This window comes from Neoarius graeffei, chromosome 1 (genome assembly GCF_027579695.1).
Source record: "Neoarius graeffei isolate fNeoGra1 chromosome 1, fNeoGra1.pri, whole genome shotgun sequence".
NCBI lineage: Eukaryota > Metazoa > Chordata > Actinopteri > Siluriformes > Ariidae > Neoarius > Neoarius graeffei.
Genome location: NC_083569.1, coordinates 44028579 through 44054755, shown reverse-complemented (window position 1 = coordinate 44054755; position 26177 = coordinate 44028579). Strand labels below are relative to the sequence as shown.

At 43.3% G+C, this 26177-nt stretch overlaps 1 protein-coding gene across 1 annotated transcript in view; it reads right to left on the bottom strand.

Annotated features, from left to right (window-relative positions):
• Positions 1–23265, bottom strand: part of stard3nl (STARD3 N-terminal like) — a 40765-nt gene extending 17500 nt beyond the window's left edge. Inside the window, exons 1-3 of the mRNA XM_060932311.1 lie at positions 23051–23265; positions 6454–6737; positions 3909–3986 (exon numbers count right to left, since the gene is read on the bottom strand). Coding sequence (XP_060788294.1) covers positions 3909–3986; positions 6454–6654 — 279 coding nt within the window. The 5' untranslated portion in view covers positions 6655–6737; positions 23051–23265. The remainder of the gene's footprint in view (positions 1–3908; positions 3987–6453; positions 6738–23050) is intronic.
• Positions 23266–26177: the final 2912 nt, after the last annotated feature.

Genomic DNA, 26177 nt, shown 5'->3' with positions numbered 1-26177 from the left:
AATCACCTTTCTTGTCATTTTGCCAATATTTTGTGATAACAGCCCCAAAATGCCTACTTACTTGGGCATAAATGATACAGGATTTATCTTGTAGTGTCTTGATCCCCAGATATTTAACCCAGTGACATAAAAAGTTGTACTCCTCCATGCTCTTCCAGGTTTTGTCCTTGTAGAATGATATCTGCAGCACCAGGTAGTTTGAGATGTTGGGGAACTCAATGGATGGATAATTTTCCAGCGCACAGGAAAAACCCTTCTTTGATAACGTGTAAGATTCTATCCCATTGCAAAGAGCAATTTTCTGAAAGTATCTTGACCATGTAGCTTCTAAACTGTGAAAATAGTTGGAGACGGTTTCACTAGCTCTTTGCATAATGGCAGCCAAATTGGTTTACCTGACCACCACTTCATTCACTGGAAGTAAACTCACAAGCAAAAGTCACGTGACCAAATACAACCTATAACTATTCACCCATAGTCAGGAACTCACAGCTCCCTGCAAACCCCCCTCACCACCCAGCCCCATCTTCACCACCATCTAGGTACAGCAGGAGCTCTCCAGGCTTCAGAGGAGCAAAGCCTGATGACCTCAACCCCAGCATGCTGAAAAGTGTGTGCTGGGCAGCTGGCCACTCCTCTACAGCACCTCCTCAATCTCTCTGAGGTTGTTGATGGTGCCCACACTCTGGAAGCCCACCTGCATTGTTCCGGTGCCAAAGAGTCGTCGTCCCAGTGGTCTTAATGACTATAGACCCGTGGCTCTGACATCACACATCATGAAGACCTTTTGAGAGACTGGTTCTGTGGCACTTGAGGACCCAGCTTACAGCTTTCCTAGACCCACTGCAGTTTGCTTACCAGTCACATATCGGGGTGGAGGATGCCATCATCTACCTGACACACAAGGCCTTCTCCGACCTGGAGAATCAGGGAAGCAATGTGAGAGTCATGTTCTTTGACTTCTCCAGTGCCTTCAACACCATCCAGCCATGCCTACTGAGAGAGGAACTGCTGGAGGTGCACCTGCACCCCGACACCACTTCCTGGATCACAGACTACCTCACAGGCCAGCCACAGTATGTCAGGGTGGATGGCTGTATCTTGGAGTCCGTGATTAGCATCAGTGGTGTACCCAAAGGAACTGTACTGGCACTGTTCCTCTTCACCTCAGACTTCTGTGACAACTCTGGTTCCTGCCACTTCCAGAAGTTTTTTGATGACTCCTCCATTGTTGGATGCATTACCAGAGACAACAATGAGGAGTACAGAGGACTGATCAAGAGTTTCATCACATGGTGTAGCAACAAACACCTGAAGCTCAACATCAGCAAGACTAATGAGCTAGTGGTATATTACCAGAGGAACAGAAGCCCCCCTCCATCCCTGTTTTCATTCAGGGAGAGGAAGTAGAGAGGGTGGATTCCTACAAGTACCTTGGGGTGCAGATCAACAATAAACTGGACTGGACACACAACACTGACACACTCTACAGCAGTGATTCTCAAACTGTGGTACGCGGGCTCCATTCTAGTGGTACGCCAAAGAATTACTTAATTAAATATAAATAAAATTTTAAAAAATAAAAAACGTGAAATACTATCCATAATATCCAAATGGATGAAAATATCTTATCAACCGATGACAAGAAAATGAAAGGAGATACAAATTAAGTTAATAATTTTAAAAAGTTTGCAAGTGCTTCTGGGTAGCCATACGTAGCGTACGTACGCATTCCCGCCGGTTCCGCTGACAGACAGTTATCCGCCATTGGTAGACTAGGCTGTGATGGGAAAAGGTGGAGGTGGCTTTGCTAATTATGACGAGTACGACAAAATTACTGTCGTGGCTTAAATCCGCGAATGGGAGCGTGGATCAGGAGAGAGGGAGAACTGAAGAGGACGTGTGTGAGCCGAGCGCAGATGCTAACGACAGTGGCAAAACCAGCCCCAGAACTGCTAGCAAACGGCAGAAACCAGTGAGGAGGAAGTATGACGAAAAATACATAAAACTGGGATTCATTTGGAGCGGGACAGAGGAGCTGCCCAGGCCGCAGTGTGTCGTATACGGCGACGTTCTGAGCAATGAGTCCATGAAACCGTCGCATCTCAAACGGCATCTTACAACCAAACACACAGCACTAAAGGACAAACCAATGGATTTTTTTTACGAAAACGTGATGAACTGAAGCAGTCCAAGTCCACCATTCTGTCCTATGGTACACCCGTAGCCAAAGCACAGGAAGCTTCATATCGTGCCAGCCTCCTGATCACCAGAGCCGGTAAGCCGCACACAATCGGGGAACTGCTGTGTTTGCCATTAGCCAAAGAGATGACACGTATCATGTGTGGAGAGAAAGCTGCCAGAGTTTTAAACTTGGTGACGCTTTCAAATGACACCGTGTCAAGGAGAATAAACGACAAGGCTGACGATGTTAAAAAGACACTGATTGAGCGCATTGAGAACAGTACAGTTATTTAACTTTTAATTACATTTTCATTTAATCTTTAAGAACTCTTAATATTTATTTTAGTACAATGTTTATTTCACTTTTATGTGCAATTAATTTTATTTGATTCATTATTTAAGTACAGTGTTTTATTTTCCAATATTTAAACACAGTGTTACTGTTCAAAGTACTGTGCGTAATGTTACAGTGGCCAACAATATTAAATATACTTGTTAAATAAAACCTCCGCCTTGTTTTTAATGAATACTTAGGCCTACTACGCTACTGTATTTTAATGTTGATCATTATGGTGGTACTTGGAGAGCCAAGTATTTTCTGAAGTGGTACTTGGTGAAAAAAGTTTGAGAACCACTGCTCTACAGGAAAGGACAGAGCAGGGTGTTTTTCCTGAGGAAGTCGAGGTCATTCAGCGTGTGCAACAAAGTCCTGAAGGCATTCTATCAGTCTGTGACAGCCAGCACCCTCTTCTTTGCTGTGGTGTGCTGGGGTGGTGGCATCAGGTCTGGAAAGGCAAACAAACTCAGTAAGCTGGTGAGGAAAGCCAGCTCTGTGGGGGTCGGTGCTGGACAGTCTAGAATCAGTGGGTGAGAGGAGAATGGGGTGAGGAGCTATCCTGGAAAATCCCCCTCACCCTCTCCATGGGGAACTGTGGCAATCGGGCAGCTCATTCCACCCAAGAGCAAGACGGAACGCTTCAGATGCTCATTTGTGCCCACTGCCATCAGACTGTACAACAGTGGAGAACATAGACTGCCATCATGTTGACAGACACACACACACACACACACACACTTTCTCCTGCACTGGACTCATGTGGAACATGGCACACAGAGCACATATGTATAGATTCTGTATATTCTGTCCTTATTCTTTATTGCCACGGCACTATTTTTTCCTCTTATCTACACTATTGTCTTGTACCTTATCGCATGTTGCACTTTTATTGTTTACAGTTTCAGAATACCTATGGCTACCTCACTTCATTGAGTCACTTTATATGGCTCTACACCACTAGTGGATGTAGTACCACTACGAATTCTTGTTCTTAGTTGCTGTCTTTTGTGAGCAATTGTTCTGATTTCTCTCTTTTTTTATATTATATTTTATTCCTTTTTTTTTTTTTTTTTACTTAGTCTACATTGATCTATATTGTACTCTGTACTTGAGCTGCTGCAACACCTGAATTTCCCCTCATGGGGGATCAATAAAGGAATATTTTACCTTAAAAAAAAATAATAGAAGATCGGGAGCAAGCAAGAGAATCTATATCTTAACAGGGATTAGATATAGGTACAGTCTATCTACACAAACCACCAATTATGAAAACACAGGAAATTACACTTACGAAAGTTCAATACATCAGCAAGAGCTTCACAAAGTAAAAACGGAAGAAAAAGAAGAAGAAACAACTAGCTACGGAAGGAAAGAAACCATTACTTACAAAAATGTCAAAAAAGGAATTGTGGTAGTCATATTCCAACACTTCTTTTCTCAGCTGTTCCTTTATTCCTCCACTGACCTGCAGCAAAGTACACAAAGAGGAAATTGCACAGGTTAAAGCAAAGCAATAAAAAAAAAAGATTTATGGCCTTTTACTGTATCGTTACTGTATTTACTGTATTGTTGTTTGTTTTTTGTTTTAAACGGGGTAAAGCCTTTACAAAAAACAAACAACAAAGAAAAAAACTCTCATATATACTAACCCTGATTAAGCTGTATACCCTGTATGCCCCCACATTTTGTATGCTGCTGAATCTGTCCTTTTTTCAGTAGCTTTGTATAAACAATAACCGCTAAATGTAATGCAATGTTATGTAAGGTGATCGCCTAGCCATTCTCATTGTGAAAAGTAAGTCACATGTACATGGACTGGCATTTAATGTTGTATTTGTTCCTTTCTATTTGTTTTTTATCTGTTCATATTCTTTTTGGGGGAGTAAAGTCAGTTTAAAAATGCCGTTAAATGCATAGGCCTATAGGCCAAGTTTAATGACCTTGAGGTTATCAGAGGTCATATGTCGTTTTACAAATGAAAAATGAATTCAGCACCCAAACATTTAACAAACAAGGCCATTTGCTAACTTCATTAATCATTTTAGTACATTTCATTCCTTAGAAAGCTGAGAAACTGGGTTCAGCTGAGACGTTTACAGGCCCAAAGTTCAATGACCTCTAGAGGTCAACAGAGGCCAGATAGAGCTCGGCATATTGCAGATTTGAATTCGGCACATCCAAATTGACAAAATAAGACTGTTTGCCGACTTTGTCTCAAAAATGCCTTTAACTCCTTAAATAAGCACTTTTTTGAATTTTGGTACCAGTCTAAAACAATATGTGCAAGGATTATTGAAACTTACTGATTAACCAGTATACTATTACTTTGAAGGCGGCACGGTGGTGTAGTGGTTAGCGCTGTCGCCTCACAGCAAGAAGGTCCTGGGTTCGAGCCCCGGGGCCGGCGAGGGCTTTTCTGTGCGGAGTTTGCATGTTCTCCCCGTGTCCGTGTGGGTTTCCTCCGGGTGCTCCGGTTTCCCCCACAGTCCAAAGACATGCAGGTTAGGTTAACTGGTGACTCTAAATTGACCGTAGGTGTGAATGTGAGTGTGAATGGTTGTCTGTGTCTATGTGTCAGCCCTGTGATGACCTGGCGACTTGTCCAGGGTGTACCCCGCCTTTCGCCCGTAGTCAGCTGGGATAGGCTCCAGCTTGCCTGCGACCCTGTAGAACAGGATAAAGCGGCTACAGATGAGATGAGATGAGACTATTACTTTGATTAAAATCTTTGGAAAAGAAAGCACACAGCCTTACCCTCAACATCAAGCTTCTGTCATCTCATTCAAAACATTAAGATTTATACCACAAAGAGCTTCAGCACAGGTTCACCGAAACTGAGCAGTTTAAAATGTAGCCTTAGGCCAAGTTTACATTAGACCGTATCTGTCTCGTTTTCTTCGCGGATGCACTGTCTGTTTACATTAAAACGCCTGGAAACGCCGGGAAACGGGAATCCACCAGCGTCCACGTATTCAATCCAGATCGTGTCTGGTCCGGTGCTGTGTAAACATTGAGAATACGCGGATACACTGTGCTGAGCTCTAGCTGGCGTCGTCATTGGACAACGTCACTGTGACCTCCACCTTCCTGATTCGCTGGCGTTGGTCATGTGACGCGACTGCTGAAAAACGGCGCGGACTTCCGCCTTGTATCACCTTTCATTAAAGAGTATAAATGTATGAAAATACTGCAAATACTGATGCAAATACTGCCCATTGTGTAGTTATGATTGTCTTTAGGCTTGCCATCCTTCCACTTTCGAGTGGTAAGTGATATGCGCTGGGATCACACACACAGCGGCTCAGTCCCGAATCACAGCTTGTTCACTTCACTCGCGCGCTCTGTGAGCTACGCAGGGCCGGAGTGCGCACCCTCCAGAGGGCACTCGCTGTTCAGGGCGGAGTGATTTGGAGCGCAGGATGCCTGCGGAGCCGAGCGTATCCGTGTATTGGCGTTGCTGTGTGCACGCGAATCGTGTATTGGTGTTGCTGTATGCACACTAATCGTTTTAAAAACGTTAATCTGATGATCCGCTGATACGGTCTAATGTAAACCCCACCTTAGATCCCTGTTCTTGGCTGACCGGCGTGAAACCTGATGTCTTCTGCTCTTGTAGTCCACCTGCCTCAGGATTTGTCATGTTGTGCATTCTGTGATGCTGTTCTACTCACTGTGGTCGTACAGTGATTATATTAAGTTACTGTAACTTTCCTGTCAGCTCAAACCAGTCTAGCCTTTCTCCCCTGACCTCTCTCATCAACAAGATATTTCTGCCCGCAAAACTTCGAGTGTTTCTCTTTTCCCTGTTAATGAAGTGATGCTTCTAGCAATGAAGCACCTATTTGTTGCAGCTCTAACTATATAAACTTATCAAGAAGCTCTGCGTTAGTGACTTTTAGCATTAGGCTTTGATGTGCACCATGCAAACCTACATTGAGCTCAATGATCCAGAGCAGAGTGATGAAGAGAAGATCAAAGGTCACAAACAGGCAGAAGGTTCTTCGGAGGTCAGAGATGCACTTCTTTTCCACACCTTCATAGGAATCGATGCGGGCACATATGGGCGTGGAGCTGACGGAGCCTACGACCCTTGCTGTGGCTCTCGAGTCCACACTGCTGCACTGACTGGCCATGACCTGTCACTCACACCAGGCCACACCCACTGCTTTCTCTCATCAGCCAAGAAAGCTGCACCAAACAGCCATTTCTGGTCAAGCTAAACCACAAAGGGGAAAAAAAAAGAAAAAAAAGATCACACTACTGAAGCAGGCCTGTTTCAGGAAGTGGCCAGAAGTGTATACAACTGTCCTTATAGTGACAAGATGTGGGTACTTCTTGTTTGCAGTCATATTAAAAAACAAAAGACAGACAAAATAAGCAACAGAGCCTAGTTTGCAAGAATATAAAACCATAAATATAATCCAATTACAGTCACGTGTACATGTACAGTATATATTGAATGCATTTAGAAGTTCTTATTATGTGATATTTCATCAGTGGCATCCCTAACTAGTGGCACTGACTTCACACATAGTAAAGCTCATGGAGAGGCTTCATAAGTTCATAAAACTCACAGATCTGGTTCATTTTCAAACAGCACAAATCATGTATAGAGCAATAAACAACCTACTTCCAGTCAACATTCAAAAACTTTTTTCTCAGAAAGAGGGGGGATATAATTTGAGGGGGGAAATGAACTTTAAACATCTTTTTGCTCGCACAACCTTAAAAACAAACACATCGCATCTCAGTATGTGGAGTGACACTGTGGAACAGACTGTCGGGGGGGGCTGAAGCAATGTCCAAGCATGAGTATATTCAAACAGCGGTACGAACACATGGTATTCACTCGGTACAGGGAGGAAGAAGGGTGGGACGAGCACTAGGGTTTTTTGCACATATTTTTATTTACTTTGTTAATTTTCTATTTTGTTGGTACAGGCAAATGTGTTTAATTACTTATGTTCAGGAGTATGTGATTTAAAAATAGTAAATAAAAATAATAATAAAGATAAATAAATAATAAACTTACACTACCGTTCAAAAGTTTGGGGTCACTCTGAAATGTCCTTATTTTTGAAAGAAAAGCACTGTTCTTTTCAATGAAGATCACTTTAAACTAATCAGAAATCCACTCTATACATTGCTAATGTGCTAAATGACTATTCTAGCTGCAAATGTGTGGTTTTTGGTGCAATATCTCCATAGGTGTACAGAGGCCCATTTCCAGCAACTCTCACTCCAGTGTTCTAATGGTACAATGTGTTTGCTCATTGCCTCAGAAGGCTAATGGATGATTAGAAAACCCTTGTACAATCATGTTAGCACAGCTGAAAACAGTTGAGCTCTTTAGAGAAGCTATAAAACTGACCTTCCTTTGAGCAGATTGAGTTTCTGGAGCATCACATTTGTGGGGTCGATTAAATGCTCAAAATGGCCAGAAAAATGTCTCGACTCTATTTTCTATTCATTTTACAACTTATGGTGGGAAATAAAAGTGTGACTTTTCATGGAAAACACAAAATTGTCTGGGTGACCCCAAACTTTTGAATGGTAGTGTATACATACACACACAGAAAGTAAATAGTAAATAGTATTAATTAATTGGAAAGGGGGTAGGATTAAATAAGCTAATGCTTCTTCCTACTCCTTTTCAAACATGTTAAGTTAATATTGCTTCCATTGTTTTTAATTGAATTAAGTGTTACATGGATTAAAGCAAAAAAAAAAAATCATCTGACTGAAAAAAAAAAAAAGAAGCTCCATGTCGTTGGCCCCTACCACATCAGCGATGCGTCAAATTTTAAACGCCGTGTTGTCCATTATTCCCTCGGCCCCTACTCATAGTACATTTACATAATTTTAACAATGACTAAAGCTAAGGTGGGGTTTACATTAGACTGTATCAGCGGATCATCAGATTAACGTTTTTAAAACGATTAGTGTGCACACAGCAACACCAATACACGATTCGCGTGCACACAGCAACGCCAATACACGGATACGCTCGGCTCCGCAGGCATCCTGCGCTCCAAATCACTCCGCCCTGAACAGCGAGTGCCCTCTGGAGGGTGCGCACTCCGGCCCTGCACAGCTCACAGAGCGCGCGAGTGAAGCGCACGAGCTGTGATTCGGGACTGAGCCGCTGTGTGTGTGATCCCAGTGCATATCACTTACCACTTGCAAGTGGAAGGATGGCAAGCCTAAAGACAATCTTTTTTTTTTTTTTTTAAGATTTTTTTTGGGCTTTTTCACCTCCACTGGATAGGACAGTGCAGAGACAGGACAGGAAATGATCAGGAGAGAGAGACGGGGAGGGACCAGGAAATGACCCCGGGCCGGAACCGAACCCAGGCCCCCGGACCTATGGTACGGCGCCCCAGCCACCCGAGCCACGACGCCCCCGCCTAAAGACAATCATAACTACACAATGGGCAGTATTTGCATCAGTATTTGCAGTATTTTCATACTTTTATACTCTTTAATGAAAGGTGATACAAGGCGGAAGTCCGCGCCGTTTTTCAGCAGTCACGTCACATGACCAACGCCAGCGAATCAGGAAGGTGGATGTCACAGTGACGTTGTCCAATGACGACGCCAGCTAGAGCTCAGCACAGCGTATCTGCGTATTCTCAATGTTTACACAGCACCGGACCAGACACGATCTGGATTGAATACGTGGACCCTGGCAGATTCCCGTTTCCCGGCGTTTTAATGTAAACGGACAGTGCATCCGCGAAGAAAACGAGACAGATACGGTCTAATGTAAACTTGGCCTAAGGCAAGACTTGACCATTGTCATTACTGGCTATAAATGATGAAACATCAAGTTTTCAGCGCAAAGTGCAAATTTATTTCAACAATTTGAAAAAGTGCAAGTGCAGTTGAACTTGAACCATGCTTTCAAAAGAGTGGAACAGAAAGAACTTGCAAGAAAAGTAAAGTGAAAGTTCACTTTTTCTGCTTCTTCGCAGTGAAGACAAAGGCATCTAGTTTTTTGCCATTGCTTCCATAGACTTTTTTTTTTATGGCAAACTACACAAAAGCACACACCTGCCATTTTCATCTTTTTGCACCATGAACTAAATGGCTTGCCATTATCGCCCATTTCATTTCGCCAAGCCCATCTCCACTTATTCTTTACCGTTTTGTCCATGTCTGACACATCTGTGCCTTCATTTAAAAGAAGCGCGTCCATGCTGGCAAAACCGAAAGTAATTTGATGCGCTCTAGTGATGGAAGTCGAAGGGCCTGTGTCACGTGGCCTTATACGCAGTACTCGAGTTGGGGGGGGGGGGGATGTGGGGGGAGGCATCCCCCTTTTGAAATAAAAATCTCAAATCACCCCCTTATAAAACAGCCATCCCCCCATCACATCCCTTGGGCCATTTTACCGATTAATGTGGAAATTAGCCTACTATTATTTTAACAAATATTACTACCATTTCAACATTAGAGCTTTGCGCAGTGATAGCCTACATGTAGCCGGATAAAAAAGACGCATATTATTTATTCGGTTGAACCTCTCATTCACACCTATACGGAGGTTTCAGTCACTGAAAACAGCTACTTTTGCAAACTCTGGGCAGAGTGGAGATTTCTGAAAACTCCATCTTCAGACACGCGTGTAAATCGGGAAAACGAAGCAGCAGTGGGCGAGCAGGCACGCGCGAATATAATGAGTCATAGGTGTGAATCTTTCACCGAATGCCAATTGTCCCGGTTCTTCGTGAAATCGCACGCACAAATTCATTAGATTAACTTTCAAATAACTGTTCTTGTGCACTTGCGACACCGGAGCCACTTTCCTGAATTTTGAGCTTAGGAGTATTCGCTTCTTTATCTATTTAATCAATGAATTTATGTGTCACATACATTAAATTACTAATGTAAACCATTAGTAGCCTATTTAAGCAATAGCTGTTTTCTCCACTGTTTTCCGACCTTTTGTGCTTAGTGAATGAGACACTTCATTACACTCCACTGACCGACTTCCAATTCCGGACTTTTTTGAAAATGTAAAATATAGGCCTACGAGATGTTTTTTTGGGACTTAATTCGCGTTGGTCCTTCATTATTAATTTTTGAGACTGACGAGGCACTAAATACTGTGGAATTATTTTCTCCTTACTATGAAGTTTGTCATCTTAAACAAGTGTCGGGAAATCTTGCAGCCCGACTCTGCAGTCTCCAATGTTTAAGCGAACTGCTGAAACCATAATGTTTAAAGATTAAATCGTAGGCTAATCAAACCAAAGAAAAACACAGCCTTTCCAGAACGTTGTCTGCCGAAGCCTGTTTAACCTACAAAAGGCTTAATAGCATAGGTCTTGCTGCAGCTTCAACTTTTTCACCTGATCACCTTTCAGTAGGCAAATATCATTATTACTACTACTACAAAAGGCCTAATATTAGTAGTAGACAAGTAACCTAGTTGCCTAGTAGTCGGACAGCCAAATAGTTTCATCAGTGGCCCACGCCGAGCCTCCCCGGGACTAGACAGTAGCAGAGGCTGTATTTAATTATTTATGCCTATCTAGCGCAACAACTTATTCCTTTACATATACTCAAACATAGCACAAGAAAGGGTTCAACAACAGGCAATCACAGCAGCTTGGTGAAGTTCTAAATCACATCGGTGTCAGACCTATGGGCCTACCCCCCCGTTTTTTTCCCTCGGATCTGCATCACTCTCATTACTGACCTTTAGCACTCCCAGTTGACGGAAATCCGTCGTAGCGACGGAAAACTTTAATCCATGAGTGTTATTTGTTTTTTGTGTTTGTTTTTTTCTCTTCTGTTTTGTACTACTTTGACATGTTTGAAATAAAGCCTTCATTCATTCATAAGAATGAAGTTCTGTTTTCACTTCTCTAGTTCGTTTAATACCACACTACCTGCCACTAGATCAGAGGTGGACAAAGTCCTCAACTTCATGACTTAAGTCAAAGTACAGATCCCACTGGTCAAATGTTACTCTGATACAAGTGAAAGTTGTCCAGTTAAATTTTTACTCAAGTTAAAAGTACTTGCTTTGAAAAATACCGAAGTATTAAAAGTACATTTTCTGTCAACTCACTGTTGTATTATTGCCACAACGCTTACAAAACCTAATGTCATTACCAAAGACTGAAATGTGAATTCAAAAAATGAACGCATGCTGTGCCATCATGGTGGTTTAACGTTAAGCTAGCTAGTCAGTGAAACTCCACCTGACATGCTAGCAAACTCTTTTCAAACTCGAAATCATATCGGGTCGCTAACGCTACTAGAAAAGAAAGATTTCTACATTGTTTATTTGGCAAGTTTATGCTAAAACACATTTCTTAAAGGACTTCAGATAAGCTAACATTATTCATGTTAGCGTAACGCCGCTTTTACATGCTAACTAACAAACAATGTCCAAGTTAACTAGCTGCGCGTTAACGTTAGCCGTGGACAAGGCTACGGCAACTTGGAGGGCAAATCCATAGAAAATAATTTGACTAACCAGACTGCATCGCTATTGCAATGTTATCGCTAGCTCTAAAAGCACAGACTACTTCATTGCAAGCTTTCTCTTGAAATAAAACATTTATATACCGCAATATGCTTCCACAGGTTGGACGGCGAGTTTTTGTAGGCCATGATGTGGTTCGTTTTTGGCAAACAAAGCAATCATTTAAAACAAAACGAATCTTTATTCCTTTCAGAGAACTGAAACATGGGTTCTAGGTAAAGCCATGAGTGCATGCGTTCCCCAGAAGAACCGCCTCCTTCCATTCAGCCATCAACTGATCATGTTAAATAAAGCTGCTGAGAAATCACTGAACTTGATTTTATAGTCTATGGACGTGACCCTAGTGATTATTGATGGTCTGTCTCAGTGTCACCTGCGAAAAAAACATCACGTTTTAGAAAAGAAAAAAACATCCACTTTCAAAGCTGCTTCAGAGTAACGAGTACTTTGACAGAAATGTAGTGGAGTAAAAAGTACAATATTTGCTTTTCAAATCATAAGTTTAGAAAAAAAATACTTGAGTAAAGTACAGATACTCAAAAAGTGTACTTAAGTACAGTAAATGTACTTCGCTACTGTCCACCTCTGCACTAGATATCTCACTGTCATTTCCTTCATCAGTGACACCAAGTTAGTTGGCTAGCTGCTTTTTAGCATGACATGGCAGACAGTATTAATTTTGTTGACCTCATTATGTTTTTTCTTGTATTATTATAAGAATAAAAAACTAAAGCGACAAGAAATCCTAACAACACTATAGGTGGAATCATGTACAATACAACCAACCACTCTGCAGGACCTCCACATATCAAAACAAAGAACAGCGAGAATTTGGATCAGACTACCCCAAGAAACTCACCACCTCAAACTAACACTGTCCTCCTACAGTATTGCACCTTATCTTTGCAGCCTACTTACAACCCTGACAATCCACGAATGTGGAGAACAATACGTGTTAAGTGCAATTCTATACGTAGCCTTCTTCGGCCTTTAACTTGTTGTTTTTAAAAGTTTACATTATGTTACTAAGCTAGTCGCCATTGTCATCTCATCTTAGTTTGGCGTGCGGGTCTGCAGTAATTGGCTTTAGCTGTTGCAGTTTCCCTGCCTTAGTTTTATTATTGCAAAATTATTTCAAATGTGGCAAAGCTACAGTGACAAGTCAATTAAAAAATAATAATAATTAAATTAAAATCCAGCCCAACAAGGACAAGACCAATGAACACACGGACATTGTGTCTGACTACAAACGCAATACTTCATGAGATACAGCAGGCAATTAGATTAGCATAGCTCATCTCATCATCTCTAGCCGCTTTATCCTGTCCTACAGGGTCACAGGCAAGCTGGAGCCTATCCCAGGTACACCCTGGACAAGTCGCCAGGTCATCACAGGGCTGACACATCGACACAGACAACCATTCACACTCACATTCACACCTACGGTCAATTTAGAGTCACCAGTTAACCTAACCTGCATGTCTTTGGACTGTGGGGGAAACCGGAGCACCCGGAGGAAACCCACGCGGACATGGGGAGAACATGCAAACTCCACACAGAAAGGCCCTCGTCGGCCCCGGGGCTCAAACCCAGGACCTTCTTGCTATGAGGCGACAGCACTAACCACTACACCACCATGCCGCCCTAGATTAGCATATATCTAGAAAAATTTATAATTTATACATTTCATGTTAAAATAAATCCAGTCTACTCTGCATGCAGACTAGCTCTCAAGATCTTCAGTCTTGTCTGAAAATGTCACAAAAATAAAATTAGACGTAATTACCCAAAGGCAAAGCTAAATAAACAGGCTAGACCAACAAAAAAACACCCAGATATATAGATACACAATATGGTGAGGGAAAAAAAAAAAGTTTGTGGACACTTGACCATCATAGCCATATGTGGTTCTTCTCCAAAATGTTGGAACACATGTGGAAGCATACAACCGCCACACAATAGGATATCTTTGTTTGCTATGTCCTGACATTTTCCTTTAAAATTCGCTGGTATAAATCAGAATCCATTGTTCCATCAATGATGGCAAGCCGTCCTGGCCCAGATGCAGCAAAATAGGCCCAAACCATGATACTACCACCACCATGTTTCACAGATGGGATAAGGTACTTATGCTGGAATGCAGTGTTTTCCTTTCTCCAAACATAACGCTTCTCATTTAAGCCAAAAAGTTCCATTTTGGTCTCATCCGTCCACAAAACATTTTTCCAATAGCCTTCTGGCTTGTCCACATGATCTTTAGCAAACTGCAGATGAGCAGCAATGTTCTTTTTGGAGAGCAGCGGCTTTCTCCTTGCAACTCTGCCATGCACACCATTGTTGTTCAGTGTTCTCCTGATGGTGGACTCATGAACATTAGCCAATGTGAGAGGGGCCTTCAGTTGCTTAGAAGTTACCCTGGGGTCCTTTGTGACCTTGCCGACTATTACACGCCTTGCTATTGGAGTGATCCTTGTTGGTCGACCACTCCTGGGGAGGGTAACAATGGTCTTGAATTTCCTCCATTTGTACACAATCTGTCTGACTGTGGATTGGTGGAGTCCAAACTCTTTAGAGATGGTTTTGTAACCTTTTCCAGCCTGATGAGCAACAACACTTTTTCTGAGGTCCTCAGAAATCTCCTTTGTTCATGCCATGATACACTTCCACAAACATGTGTTGTGAAGATCAGACTTTGATAGATCCCTGTTCTTTAAATAAAACAGGGTGCCCACTCACACCTGATTGTCATCCCATTGATTGAAAACACCTGACTCTAATTTCACCTTCAAATTAACTGCTAATCCTAGAGGTTCACATACTTTTGCCACTCACAGATATGTCTCATTCATCTCATTATCTCTAGCCGCTTTATCCTTCTACAGGGTCGCAGGCAAGCTGGAGCCTATCCCAGCTGACTACGGGCGAAAGGCGGGGTACACCCTGGACAAGTCGCCAGGTCATCACAGGGCTGACACATAGACACAGACAACCATTCACATTCACACCTACGGTCAATTTAGAGTCACCAGTTAACCTAACCTGCATGTCTTTGGACTGTGGGGGAAACCGGAGCACCCGGAGAAAACCCACGCGGACACGGGGAGAACATGCAAACTCCACACAGAAAGGCCCTCGCCGGCCCCGGGGCTCGAACCCAGGACCTTCTTGCTGTGAGGCGACAGCGCTAACCGCTACACCACCGTGCCGCCTCACAGATATGTAATATTGGATAATTTTCCTCAATAAATCAATGACCAAGTATAATATTTTTGTCTCATTTGTTTAACTGGGTTTTCTTTATCTACTTTTAGGACTTGTGTGAAAATCTGATGTTGTTTTAGGTCATATTTATGCAGAAATATAGAAAATTCTAAAGGGTTCACAAACTTTCAAGCACCACTGTATTTCCTAGTCACCTTTGGGATGAACTGGAACGCCGACAGCGCGCCAGGCCTCCTCACTTCACATCAGTGCCTGATCTCACTAATGCTCTTGTGACTGAATGAGCACAAATCCCCGTAGTCACACTCCAAAATCTAGTGGAAAACCTTCCCAGAAAAGTGGACGATGTTATAACAGAAAAGAGAGGACTAAATCTGGAATGGGATGTTCATCAAGCACATATGGGTGCAAGAGTCAGATGTCCACATAGTGTACTGTCTTCAGTATGAAAAAAAAAATCCTGCTTCCCTTATTGTAAAAACCACCAACTGTCACTGACATATGGACATACATTTTAAACTTCCTATATCCTGTGTAATATGTTCTGAACTGTTTGTCTTTCTTGTTGTAATCCTCTTTAAAAAAAAAAAAACAGCAAGGTGGGGTGAACAGCAAGGGCTGAAAAGCAAGTAGAATTGATTAAGACTTCACTAATCCTTAAAAAGCACAACACATCTTTAAATCAGCCAGATAGCTGAGAGATGAATTGTGCAAATAATTTACATACTTTGCTTTGTATTTTTATTTTATTTCATTTTTTGTCTGCGTTTGTGTAGTTTGATGTTTGTTTTTGTCCGCCGGTGGTTGTGGTGTAGCTCCAGACCCAGTTTTGGGCATCAGTTCTAGGGATAGACCGATTATCGGCGCCGATATTCGGCATTTAGACGCATATCGGCATCGGCCTTCTTTTTTAATCCGACGGCCGATAAGAAATCATTTTAAAGCTGGGTTATTTTGGCTCTGATGCAGCTGCACCCCTCTATCTGCAGTCACTGCTCTGGCTCGAGCATTGTCCCACCCACAGCACCATCCGATTGGTTACACGCAGAGCCATCTGATTGGTTACACAGCACGGGTAACAGCCAATCAGCAGTGAAAGATCGCACACGGCGGAGAGGAGCAAGTTTTGCTGAGTGGAGAACCTCCGGAGAGCAGATTGATGTTTCGAAGGCAAGTTAAGGCAGCAGACTCCCGAAATTGTAATAAACATCCCAGTCCTCTACAACTCACAACTACTAGTAACGTTACTGTGAGCCCAATAACGTTATATAAACATAAGCGGCAGCTTTGCTGCTCGCAGTCCCTCCAGACGTGTCTGTTAATCACTTGAAACAAGGTTGCTGATAATATCGATATGGAAATAGTCCGTGATGTGTGTGAGGGAGTGAGAGCTACAGTCTATGGTGGGGTTTACATTAGACCGTATCAGCGGATCATCAGATTAACGTTTTTTAAAACGATTAGTGTGCACACAGCAACGCCAATACACGATTCGCGTGCACACAGCAACGCCAATACACGGATACGCTCGGCTCCGCAGGCATCCTGCGCTCCAAATCACTCCGCCCTGAACAGCGAGTGCCCTCTGGAGGGTGCGCACTCCGGCCCTGCGCAGCTCACAGAGTGCGCGAGTGAAGCGCACGAGCAGTAATTCGGGACTGAGCCGCCGTGTGTGTGATCTCAGTGCATGTTGGGCATGCGCGTCACTTACCACTTGCAAGTGGAAGGATGGCAAGCCTAAAGACAATCATAACTACACAATGGGCAGTATTTGCATCAGTATTTGCAGTATTTTCATACATTTATACTCTTTAATGAAAGGTGATACAAGGCGGAAGTCCGCGCCGTTTTTCAGCAGTCACGTCACATGACCAACGCCAGCGAATCAGGAAGGTGGATGTCACAGTGACGTTGTCCAATGACGATGCCAGCTAGAGCTCAGCACAGCGTATCCGCGTATTCTCAATGTTTACACAGCACCGGACCAGACACGATCTGGATTGAATACGTGGACGCTGGCGGATTCCCGTTTCCCGGCGTTTTAATGTAAACGGACAGTGCATCCGCGAAGAAAACGAGACAGATACGGTCTAATGTAAACTTGGCCTATGAGTGAGAAGGAGAGAGTGTTAAAAACCTAATAAACTCAATTCAGTCCAGCTTTATTGCAGGGAAACACATAGAAGTGAAGGCTAATTAGCTTTTAGCATAACGTTAGCCCACCGGTCCGCTCTCTCCTCTGGCAGACGATCAGGAAGCTGTAACAATGTGGAGCCATGTCTGTTATGGTAGAGAATAGCGTGGGTGTCTGTGTGGGCCACATGAGAAGCTGCATAAACTGACAGCAAATCACCGTCTGTCTGACAGAAAACTGAAGGGCAATAATGACTGTTAAACTACCAAGTTATTTTACTTTACCTTTTTCTGTGTTGATGGAGAGATCCCAAGCAGCAGAAAATGGCATATTGTTAGATAAAGTGTGTCCTGAAGAAGCTGTCTTTTGATAGTTTCTTGTAGAGAGGAGCAGAATATTGCTGTTCAAGACTTAAGACATAATGCATCATAAAGCCTATATGAATGAACTGCATGGTGTTCAGGGATGAACAGTTTCTCCTATTGCTATTGTACTATTTTTTCAGCTATAGTAACATACATTGTAATGTAGCAGCCTAGTTTTGAATGACAGGGTCCCTGCTTTCACATGTTAAAATATAACATTTCATCTCATCTCATTATCTCTAGCCGCTTTATCCTGTTCTACAGGGTCCCGGGCAAGCTGGAGCCTATCCCAGCTGACTACGGGCGAAAGGCGGGGTACACCCTGGACAAGTCGCCAGGTCATCACAGGGCTGACACATAGACACAGACAACCATTCACACTCACATTCACACCTACGCTCAATTTAGAGTCACCAGTTAACCTAACCTGCATGTCTTTGGACTGTGGGGGAAACCGGAGCACCCGGAGGAAACCCACGCGGACACGGGGAGAACATGCAAACTCCGCACAGAAAGGCCCTCGCCGGCCACGGGGCTCGAACCCGGACCTTCTTGCTGTGAGGCGACAGCGCTAACCACTACACCACCGTGCCGCCCCGCTTTATCCTGTTCTACATAATAAAATCAACTGCAGGCTTCCTAAATGCTGTAATAAATTAAGCATGACGAGTTGAGCACATGTCAGCATATGGCCCCACTTTTAACTCACTCTTTCTTTCAAACCCTTATTGCAGACGGATAGGCCTAGGTTTAAGAGTGCAGTATGGGAAGGCAGTATGTAATACATGCAATGAAGGTGTCAGCATGGGAGCAACAACGGGGAAAAAACAAAAATACTTCAAACCTGTGGTTCCATCTTAGGATTCACCACCCTGAGTTGGATGAAACGGCACAGAAGAAACAGGGATCTGAATCTCATCAAGATGAGGCAACTTCATCTCAGCCAACAATAGAGGACATGTTTCAGAAACAAAGAAAGTGGATAAACTCCGATGACAGGTCGAAACTAATGGACAAACTAGTCATAGAGACGATAGTCACTGACAACCAACCGTTCACGGTGGTGTCTGATGTTGGCTTTAAGCGCCTGATGGCTGCAGCAGAGCCACGATATGCTCTGAAAAGTGACAAGTATTACCGAACTGAAAAGCTGCAAGAAGTTCACCACAAGGTTGTGGACAAGCTCAAAGCCCTGATTCAATCTGATAATGCTGGCTACGCTTTCTCCTTCACCACAGACTGCTGGTCTGGTGCGACAGAGTTTCTCATGAGCCTGACATGCCATTTCATTGATGCTGAATGGATAAGAAAGCAGGTCATCTTAAACACAAGAGCGATGCATGGGTCCCACACTGGGGAATACCTGAAAGAGACATTCCTCAGTATGCTTGAGGACTGGAAGATAAGCAAAGACATACTGCTGAGCCTGGGAGCTTCCTGCACTTTTTTTTAGAATTTTAAAAAGATGTCTATTGTCAGTTGCAAATCTGAAAAGAAGTTTAATAAAACACATGCTTAAAGGCATTTAGGGTGTATTCAGACCAGGATAGTTCGATCGTTCACTCGCTTTGGTCCGAACCAAATGTATTTTTTATTTTTTCATTTTGGTGCGGTTCGCTTTCACACTACATTTTAGTAAGCGGACCAAAATCTGTCAACAAAGCCACGCGCCCTGAGGTCGTTCAGCTATTGGTCAGAGACGACACGCGCACAAAGCGTTAAGTTCAAAAGTAGTCATGGAGGCTTTCCGTGCTGTTATTCTTTTTAATGTCATCAAAGCTATATGTTTTTTCCAGTTTTTACTGTTTTCACAATTGTGCGATTACTATGCTGTTGTACAAGTAATTTATCAACGACGACTTCAAAGGGCAAGGCGGCTACGGAGGATAGCGCTGATGAGCGCACATCGTGTTGTGACAGTTCCGGCTCTTCACGCAAGACGGAGGAGGTATGGTGTCCGGATATTCGCCTTATCCATCGTAATAGATGAATTTCTTTTTTGCGTCGCTAGTACTGCCACTTTTTGAAAGAATGTCCCTGATTTTAATGTAGGTCTGACGGAGTTTCTTCACTTTTAGCCGACATTGTTCTGGGGAGCGCATGAACCCCTTCTCCTTCATTTTCTCACTGAATACAGCAAACACGTCAGCATTTTTGTGTGTTCTCTCCAAAAGCTCAGATATGTGGACATCTGCCCAGATATCCACAAGGGTGCGTGTTTCTTCCTCGGCCCACATTTGCCCCCTACTCATTTTTTGTACTCTGTAGTCTAGCCTACCACTGGTCTGAATGACTGAACGACTGTTGTAAGGTTCCCTTGACAACCGAAACAATGTTTGCACTTTGCGGTGGAGTGTCAAGACTCTGTTTCCCATAATGCTCGACAAACGACAGAAGCTCCCGAGGTACAAAAAAGCAAAACTGTCAGATTAGGTCCGGTCTGCTTTCACACCTCCAAAAGGTCCGCACCAGAGTTCCTTTGGTCCGGACCGAGTCCGACCTTGCAGCTCGGTCTCGGTCTGCTTGTTTGGTCCGGACCAGAGTTCGGTGGTTTGTATTCAGACCAACCCAAAAGGTCCGGACCAAGGGAAATTTGGTTCGTTTGGTCTGGACCAAACAACGTAGGTGTTAATACGCCCTTAAACAAAGTTAAGTGCTGGAGTTTCTATTATTCAAAATTTCAACGCCAATATTTTCACTTTTACTGCAAATGAATATCGGCTCCACATATCGGTTATCGGCCTCCGTGACTACTAATAATCGCTATCGGCCCCGAAAAAAAACCATATCGGTCTATCTCTAATCAATTCCCTCCAGGCCTTGGTTCGCTGTGGGTGATGCCTGCGCTCCTAGCTATGGACTGCAGTGAGCTCATTGCCCATTTTAACATCGTGGATGTCCAGCGCTCTGTGCAGCAGTGCTTTGGTGCTTGGCATGATGTTCTGAGCGATGTTGCTCTGTGGCATCGTGGCGGCTGTGCAGGCGGTTTGGGACATACCAGCGCTCTGCGTCGCATCTGTGCTTGCTTTATGGATCCATGGCGTGGTGTTCCAGGTACGACTGTGTCAGCTACACCATTGGAATGACACCCTGACCTTTATTTGGTGGACTGTCCCCCCCATAACTGTAAAGCGACCTTGGGCTTTGAGAAAAGTGCTATATAAATTGAAATTATTATTGTGGACAGTTGAAAGTCACACCTGGAGGACACTCTGGACTCTTACAGTAATGCTTTTATGGCTGAGGACGACAGTTGACTTGCTAACTTTAGGACTGCAGTTGTCATGAACAGTTTTGCACTCAAGTTTCCATCAGTGAAGAGTTTATAACATCAACGAAACTGACTTCTTGTTAAAACTGTTAATGTTATAGTCATGCTGTCTGTTGTCGCCCAAATGAGGATGGGTTCCCTTTTGAGTCTGGTTCCTCTCAAGGTTTAGATTAGATTAGATTCACTTTATTCATCCCACATTGGGGAAATTCACGTGTTACAGTAGCAAGAAAATGTCAAACAGATAACAAATAAAACTGAAATAAAAATTAGACAAATGAAGGATTAAATACAGAGGGCTATTTGCATTATCTACCGTGAAAAATACAAATGCACAGTCTCACGAGTAGTACATCCCGAGGTGCACACTTCCGACTGAGACTAGTGCAGAAAGAAACACGAAAAAAGTACAAAAACATACCACGCCCGGAGCTACTGTAACTAGGGGCCACTCTTGCGGCGCCATCTTGAAAAACTTCATGTCGTCTGAGGGCCTGTTTACACGAGGACGCTGTCGGGTAAAAACGACTAAATATTTTATCGGAAGTGCCTTTCGTCTACACGGGGACGGCGTTTCCGAGGCTGAAAAACGGAAAAAATTGAAAACGCCTTCCAGAGTAGATAAGTTAAAAACAGCCCCCGTTGCATATCCGTCTAAACTACCCAATACGCGAAACTCTGCTCGGATCTGCTCACGTCGGGTACGCGTTTACGTCATACATATGTCATATACTGTACATGCCAGCCCGGGAAGTAAGAAAGTAAGTAAAAAAGTAAGAGCATGTCTGATTACATCGATCCAACGGACCTTCAAGCTGCTCTGGCAGCTTTAATAAACGTCCAGGAGTCCTTTGAACATCTATACCGTTAATGAACAGAGGCAGGTATAGTATGCGCTTACTTTTTTTACTTACTTTACCATAGCCAGAGTAGTCAAAGTTTTCACGGTGCAGATCAGACAAGACGGAAGACGTTGCGCATGAGTGCAGACATAGTGGAGGTCTTTCACAGCACCACCTAGCCGCCTGGCATGCACATCCAATTGAATTCCACACATTTATGCGTCACCGTATAGACGCAGATTTCCTCCTTGAAAACGGTCATGTAGACGCGGAAAAAAGTGAGAATGAAAACGGACTTTTGCGTTTTTGGTTCAGACCGTCCCCGTGTAAAGTGGGTCTGAGGGAGTTTTTCCTTGCCACCGTAGCCACAGGCGTGCTCACTGGGGATAGATTAGTCGTTCAAATTCTGTAAAGCTGCTTTGCGACAATGTTTACTGTTAAAAGTGCTATACAAATAAACTTGACTTATTATTAGCTAAGTGCAGCTTAGAAGAATCTAAGCTGCACTTCCTTGCAGCAAGAACTTCAGCACCGAAGTCATAAAACCAGTCTGTTCACATGTCACATTCTTTCACTTCTTTCCACATGCCTGTTCCAGTCACAAAGTAATCATAACCATCAAGGTGTCCTGGCAAGACTGGCACTTGAATTGCGCATGCGTACTTCGTATTTACACACCCCTTCCATATTTCAATGCTGGAGGCTCTTGTTTTTTAATGAAAGTACAGTGTTATTTGAGAAGATTTGACAATTAGCAAAATTGACAGCTTATGAATCAGATCATAAACAACAACCACCACCAGACAGGAAGTCTTAGTTAGTCACAAGGAGTAAGTTGAGCAGTTTGTATCAGTGTATAATATATATATATATATATATATATATATATATATATATAAAAACACAATGTTTCCTATTTGTTATTTTTCTGCCTTTGGTGCACGCTAGCCAAGGCTAGCTAAGTGTTGTTCCTGAATAACAAATATGTTGTCACAAGTGTCACAGAATACAAACTTAATATTACACTCATTGACTATAATGCAAACTCAAGTGAAGAGTAGGTTAACTAATTCACATTACAAGAAACGCAGCTAATTACTAAAATGCTATATAACGAGCCAAGTCTGGTCAGGTTGGAGTTATCGAGCGAATCCTCGCGATATCAGGATGTGTTTTGGATGGCGGTGTTTACTTACCTTACACTATTAAGCAGCTGTTAAACTAACTCACACTGCAAACATTCAGCTAAACGTTAATAATAATGTAAATTTATTTCTGAGTGGACGCTGGGCCGTGCAGGAACACCGTCAGCTCGCCGACGAGGTTTAATACTGATCTCAAGCCAGTTCTTAGTTTCTAACACAAAGGTTTAAGCTCCAAACTGCAGCTCTGCAGTCAGCACGGAACTGAAACTTCTTTTCATCCGCGTCGAGCACGTGACAAAACAGGAAGTTACGTCACGAATTTTGTAATAGGAATTGTGGGATGTGTAGTTTGGCCTCCCTGGTGGTCTAAGTGATATTATTAGAGAAGCCACGGTCGAATGGTTAAAGGGAGCACTGTGTATACATATATATAATGTACACTACCGTTCAAAAGTTTGGGGTCACTTTGAAATGTCCTTATTTTTGAAAGAAAAGCACTGTTCTTTTCACTGACGATCACTTTAAACTAATCAGAAATCCACTCTATACATTGCTAATGTGCTAAATGACTATTCTAGCTGCAAATGTGTGGTTTTTGGTGCAATATCTCCATAGGTGTATAGAGGCCCATTTCCAGCAACTCTCACTCCAGTGTTCTAATGGTACAATGTGTTTGCTCATTGCCTCAGAAGGCTAATGGATGATTAGAAAACCCTTGTACAATCATGTTAGCACAGCTGAAAACAGTTGAGCTCTTTAGAGAAGCTATAAAACTGACCTTCCTTTGAGCAGATTGAGTTTCTGGAGCATCACATTTGTGGGGTCGATTAAATGCTCAAAATGGCCAGAAAAATGTCTCGACTATATTTTCTATTCATTTTACAACTTATGGTGGTAAATAAAAGTGTGACTTTTCATGGAAAACACAAAATTGTCTGGGTGACCCCAAACTTTTGAACGGTAGTGTATATGCGCTATGGCCTTAAGGGTAAATCTTCCGAAGAGGTTAAGTAGCTAAACTTCAAAAGTTGTGGGCGGCACAGTCGCCTCACAGCAAGAAGGTTCTGGGTTCGGGCCTTTCTGTGTGGAGTTTGCATGTTCTCCCCGTGTCTGTGTGGGTTTCCTGCGGGTGCTCCGGTTTCCCCCATTGTTCAAAGACATGTGGTTAGGTTAAAGTGCATATCACGGGTAAATTCAGGAGCAAGATCAATGTAATTCTCCTATTTTATATTAAACTTTGGTCAAATATCTGTCACATTTTGCATTTTGTGCAATTTTTTTACCTTGCGCAATACCAGAAAAATTCAGTTGAAATCAAGCCATTTGAGGCGAATTGGTCCGCCTCTGAAAAAACTTGGCATTTGGATTTCCCGGCAAACACTGATTTTCGTGATGTCGCGTGCGGGACGCCTCCTTCTGAATCCTACGTCAGCGCTGGTTTGTTTATGAGGAAATGACCTGGTGGTTTTCTGCAAATTTCTTTAACGTTATCACGTAATTATTAAAATGGTTAACAGATGTATCGTAGGAGGGTGTAGCAACACCAATCTTGATGGGAATAGTACTCATCGTTTTCCAAAAGACCGGACAATGAGAGAGAAATGGGAGCGCGTCGTCTACACAGGCTGTGCACTGAGACTGCGTAAAGCTCGTGCAGCCTGCTGGCGCTTCCGCAGGTGACGTCACGAATCTGGCTCCAGATTCCCTTGGGATTTTTCCAGATGCTTGTTATTTTATTTTTTTCTGCTGTAGACAGATGGCCTTGTGTAAAATTACCCTTCTGGGATGAGTGTATAAAGGGACATACTTTCATATAAAAAAAAAACCTAAATTGGTCCAGGATATGCACTTTAAAGACGTAGCCTTGGGACTAAAACATTCCTGGTTCGAGTTCCTGGGCCAGGTTCAGGTGCTCTTGAGCAAGTCATCAAGCTGTTCCCCAGGATAAGAGAATCTGCTGAATGTTTATGATAAGAAAGAAATCGTGAAATTCCTCTTGGCATTTAACCCATCTCAAGCAGTGAACACACACATGAGCAATGAGCAGCCATACTAACAGCACCCAGGGAGCAGTTGGGAGTTAGGTGCCTCGCTCAAGGGCACCTCAGCCCAAGCCGTCCGATATTAAAGGGCATATTCTGGACCAATTTAGAGTTTTTTTTATATGAAAGTATGTCCCTTTTACACACTCATCCAGAAGCGTAATTTTGCACAAGGCCATCTGTCTATAGCAGAAAAAAATAAAATTAAAAAAACACATCTGGAAAAATCCCAAGGGAGTCTGGAGCCAGATTCATGACGTCACCTGAGGAAACGCCAGCAGGCTGCGAGAGCTTTCACGGTTTCAGTGCACAGCCTGTGTGAGTGTGTGTGCCTCGCACGAAGCGCTCCCATTTCTCTCTCATTGTCCGGTCTTTTGGAAAACGATGAGTACTAATTCCATCAAGATTGGTGTTGCTACAACCTCCTACGATACATCTGTTAATCATTTTAATAATTACATGATAACGTTGAAGAAATTTGCAGAAAAATCACCAGGTCGTTTTCTCATAAACAAACCAGCGCTGACGTAGGATTCAGAGGGAGGCGTCCCGCACGCGACGTCACGAAAATCAATGTTTGCCGGGAAATCCAATGTAGAAATAGTTTAAGGTGGGTGGAGCACAGAAGTACAGCAGGCCAGAACTGAGTTCTCACAAACTCTTTTATTGCACTTTTCAGCATCTTATATTTCACTCACCCACCCACCCACACACACACACACACACACACGTGTCCAGGTTGGGGGAGAGCTCCCTTCCTCTGCTCTCCCTCTCCTCTTATAGGGCGTGGTCACTGGGGAAGACACACACAAACAGATTAATTCCCATCAGGTGCAGTGATTCTGCCACTTACCTTCCCTAACTCCGCCCTCCATTCACAGACTGATACTTGACCGCGCCCCCGCTGCCACATACCCCCACCGCCTGACTCAGGCCGGGGAGCCGTCCGGCCTGCAGCCGACTCCCCCCCTTTGACGGGAGAGGAAATCCACTAAGACCATCTGCACCCCCGGCCTGTGGACCACCTCGAACTTAAACAGCTGGAGTGCCAGATACCAACGGGTGATCCATGCGTTGGCATCCTTCATGCGGTGGAGCCACTGCAGGGGCGCGTGGTCTGAACAGAGGGTGAAAGG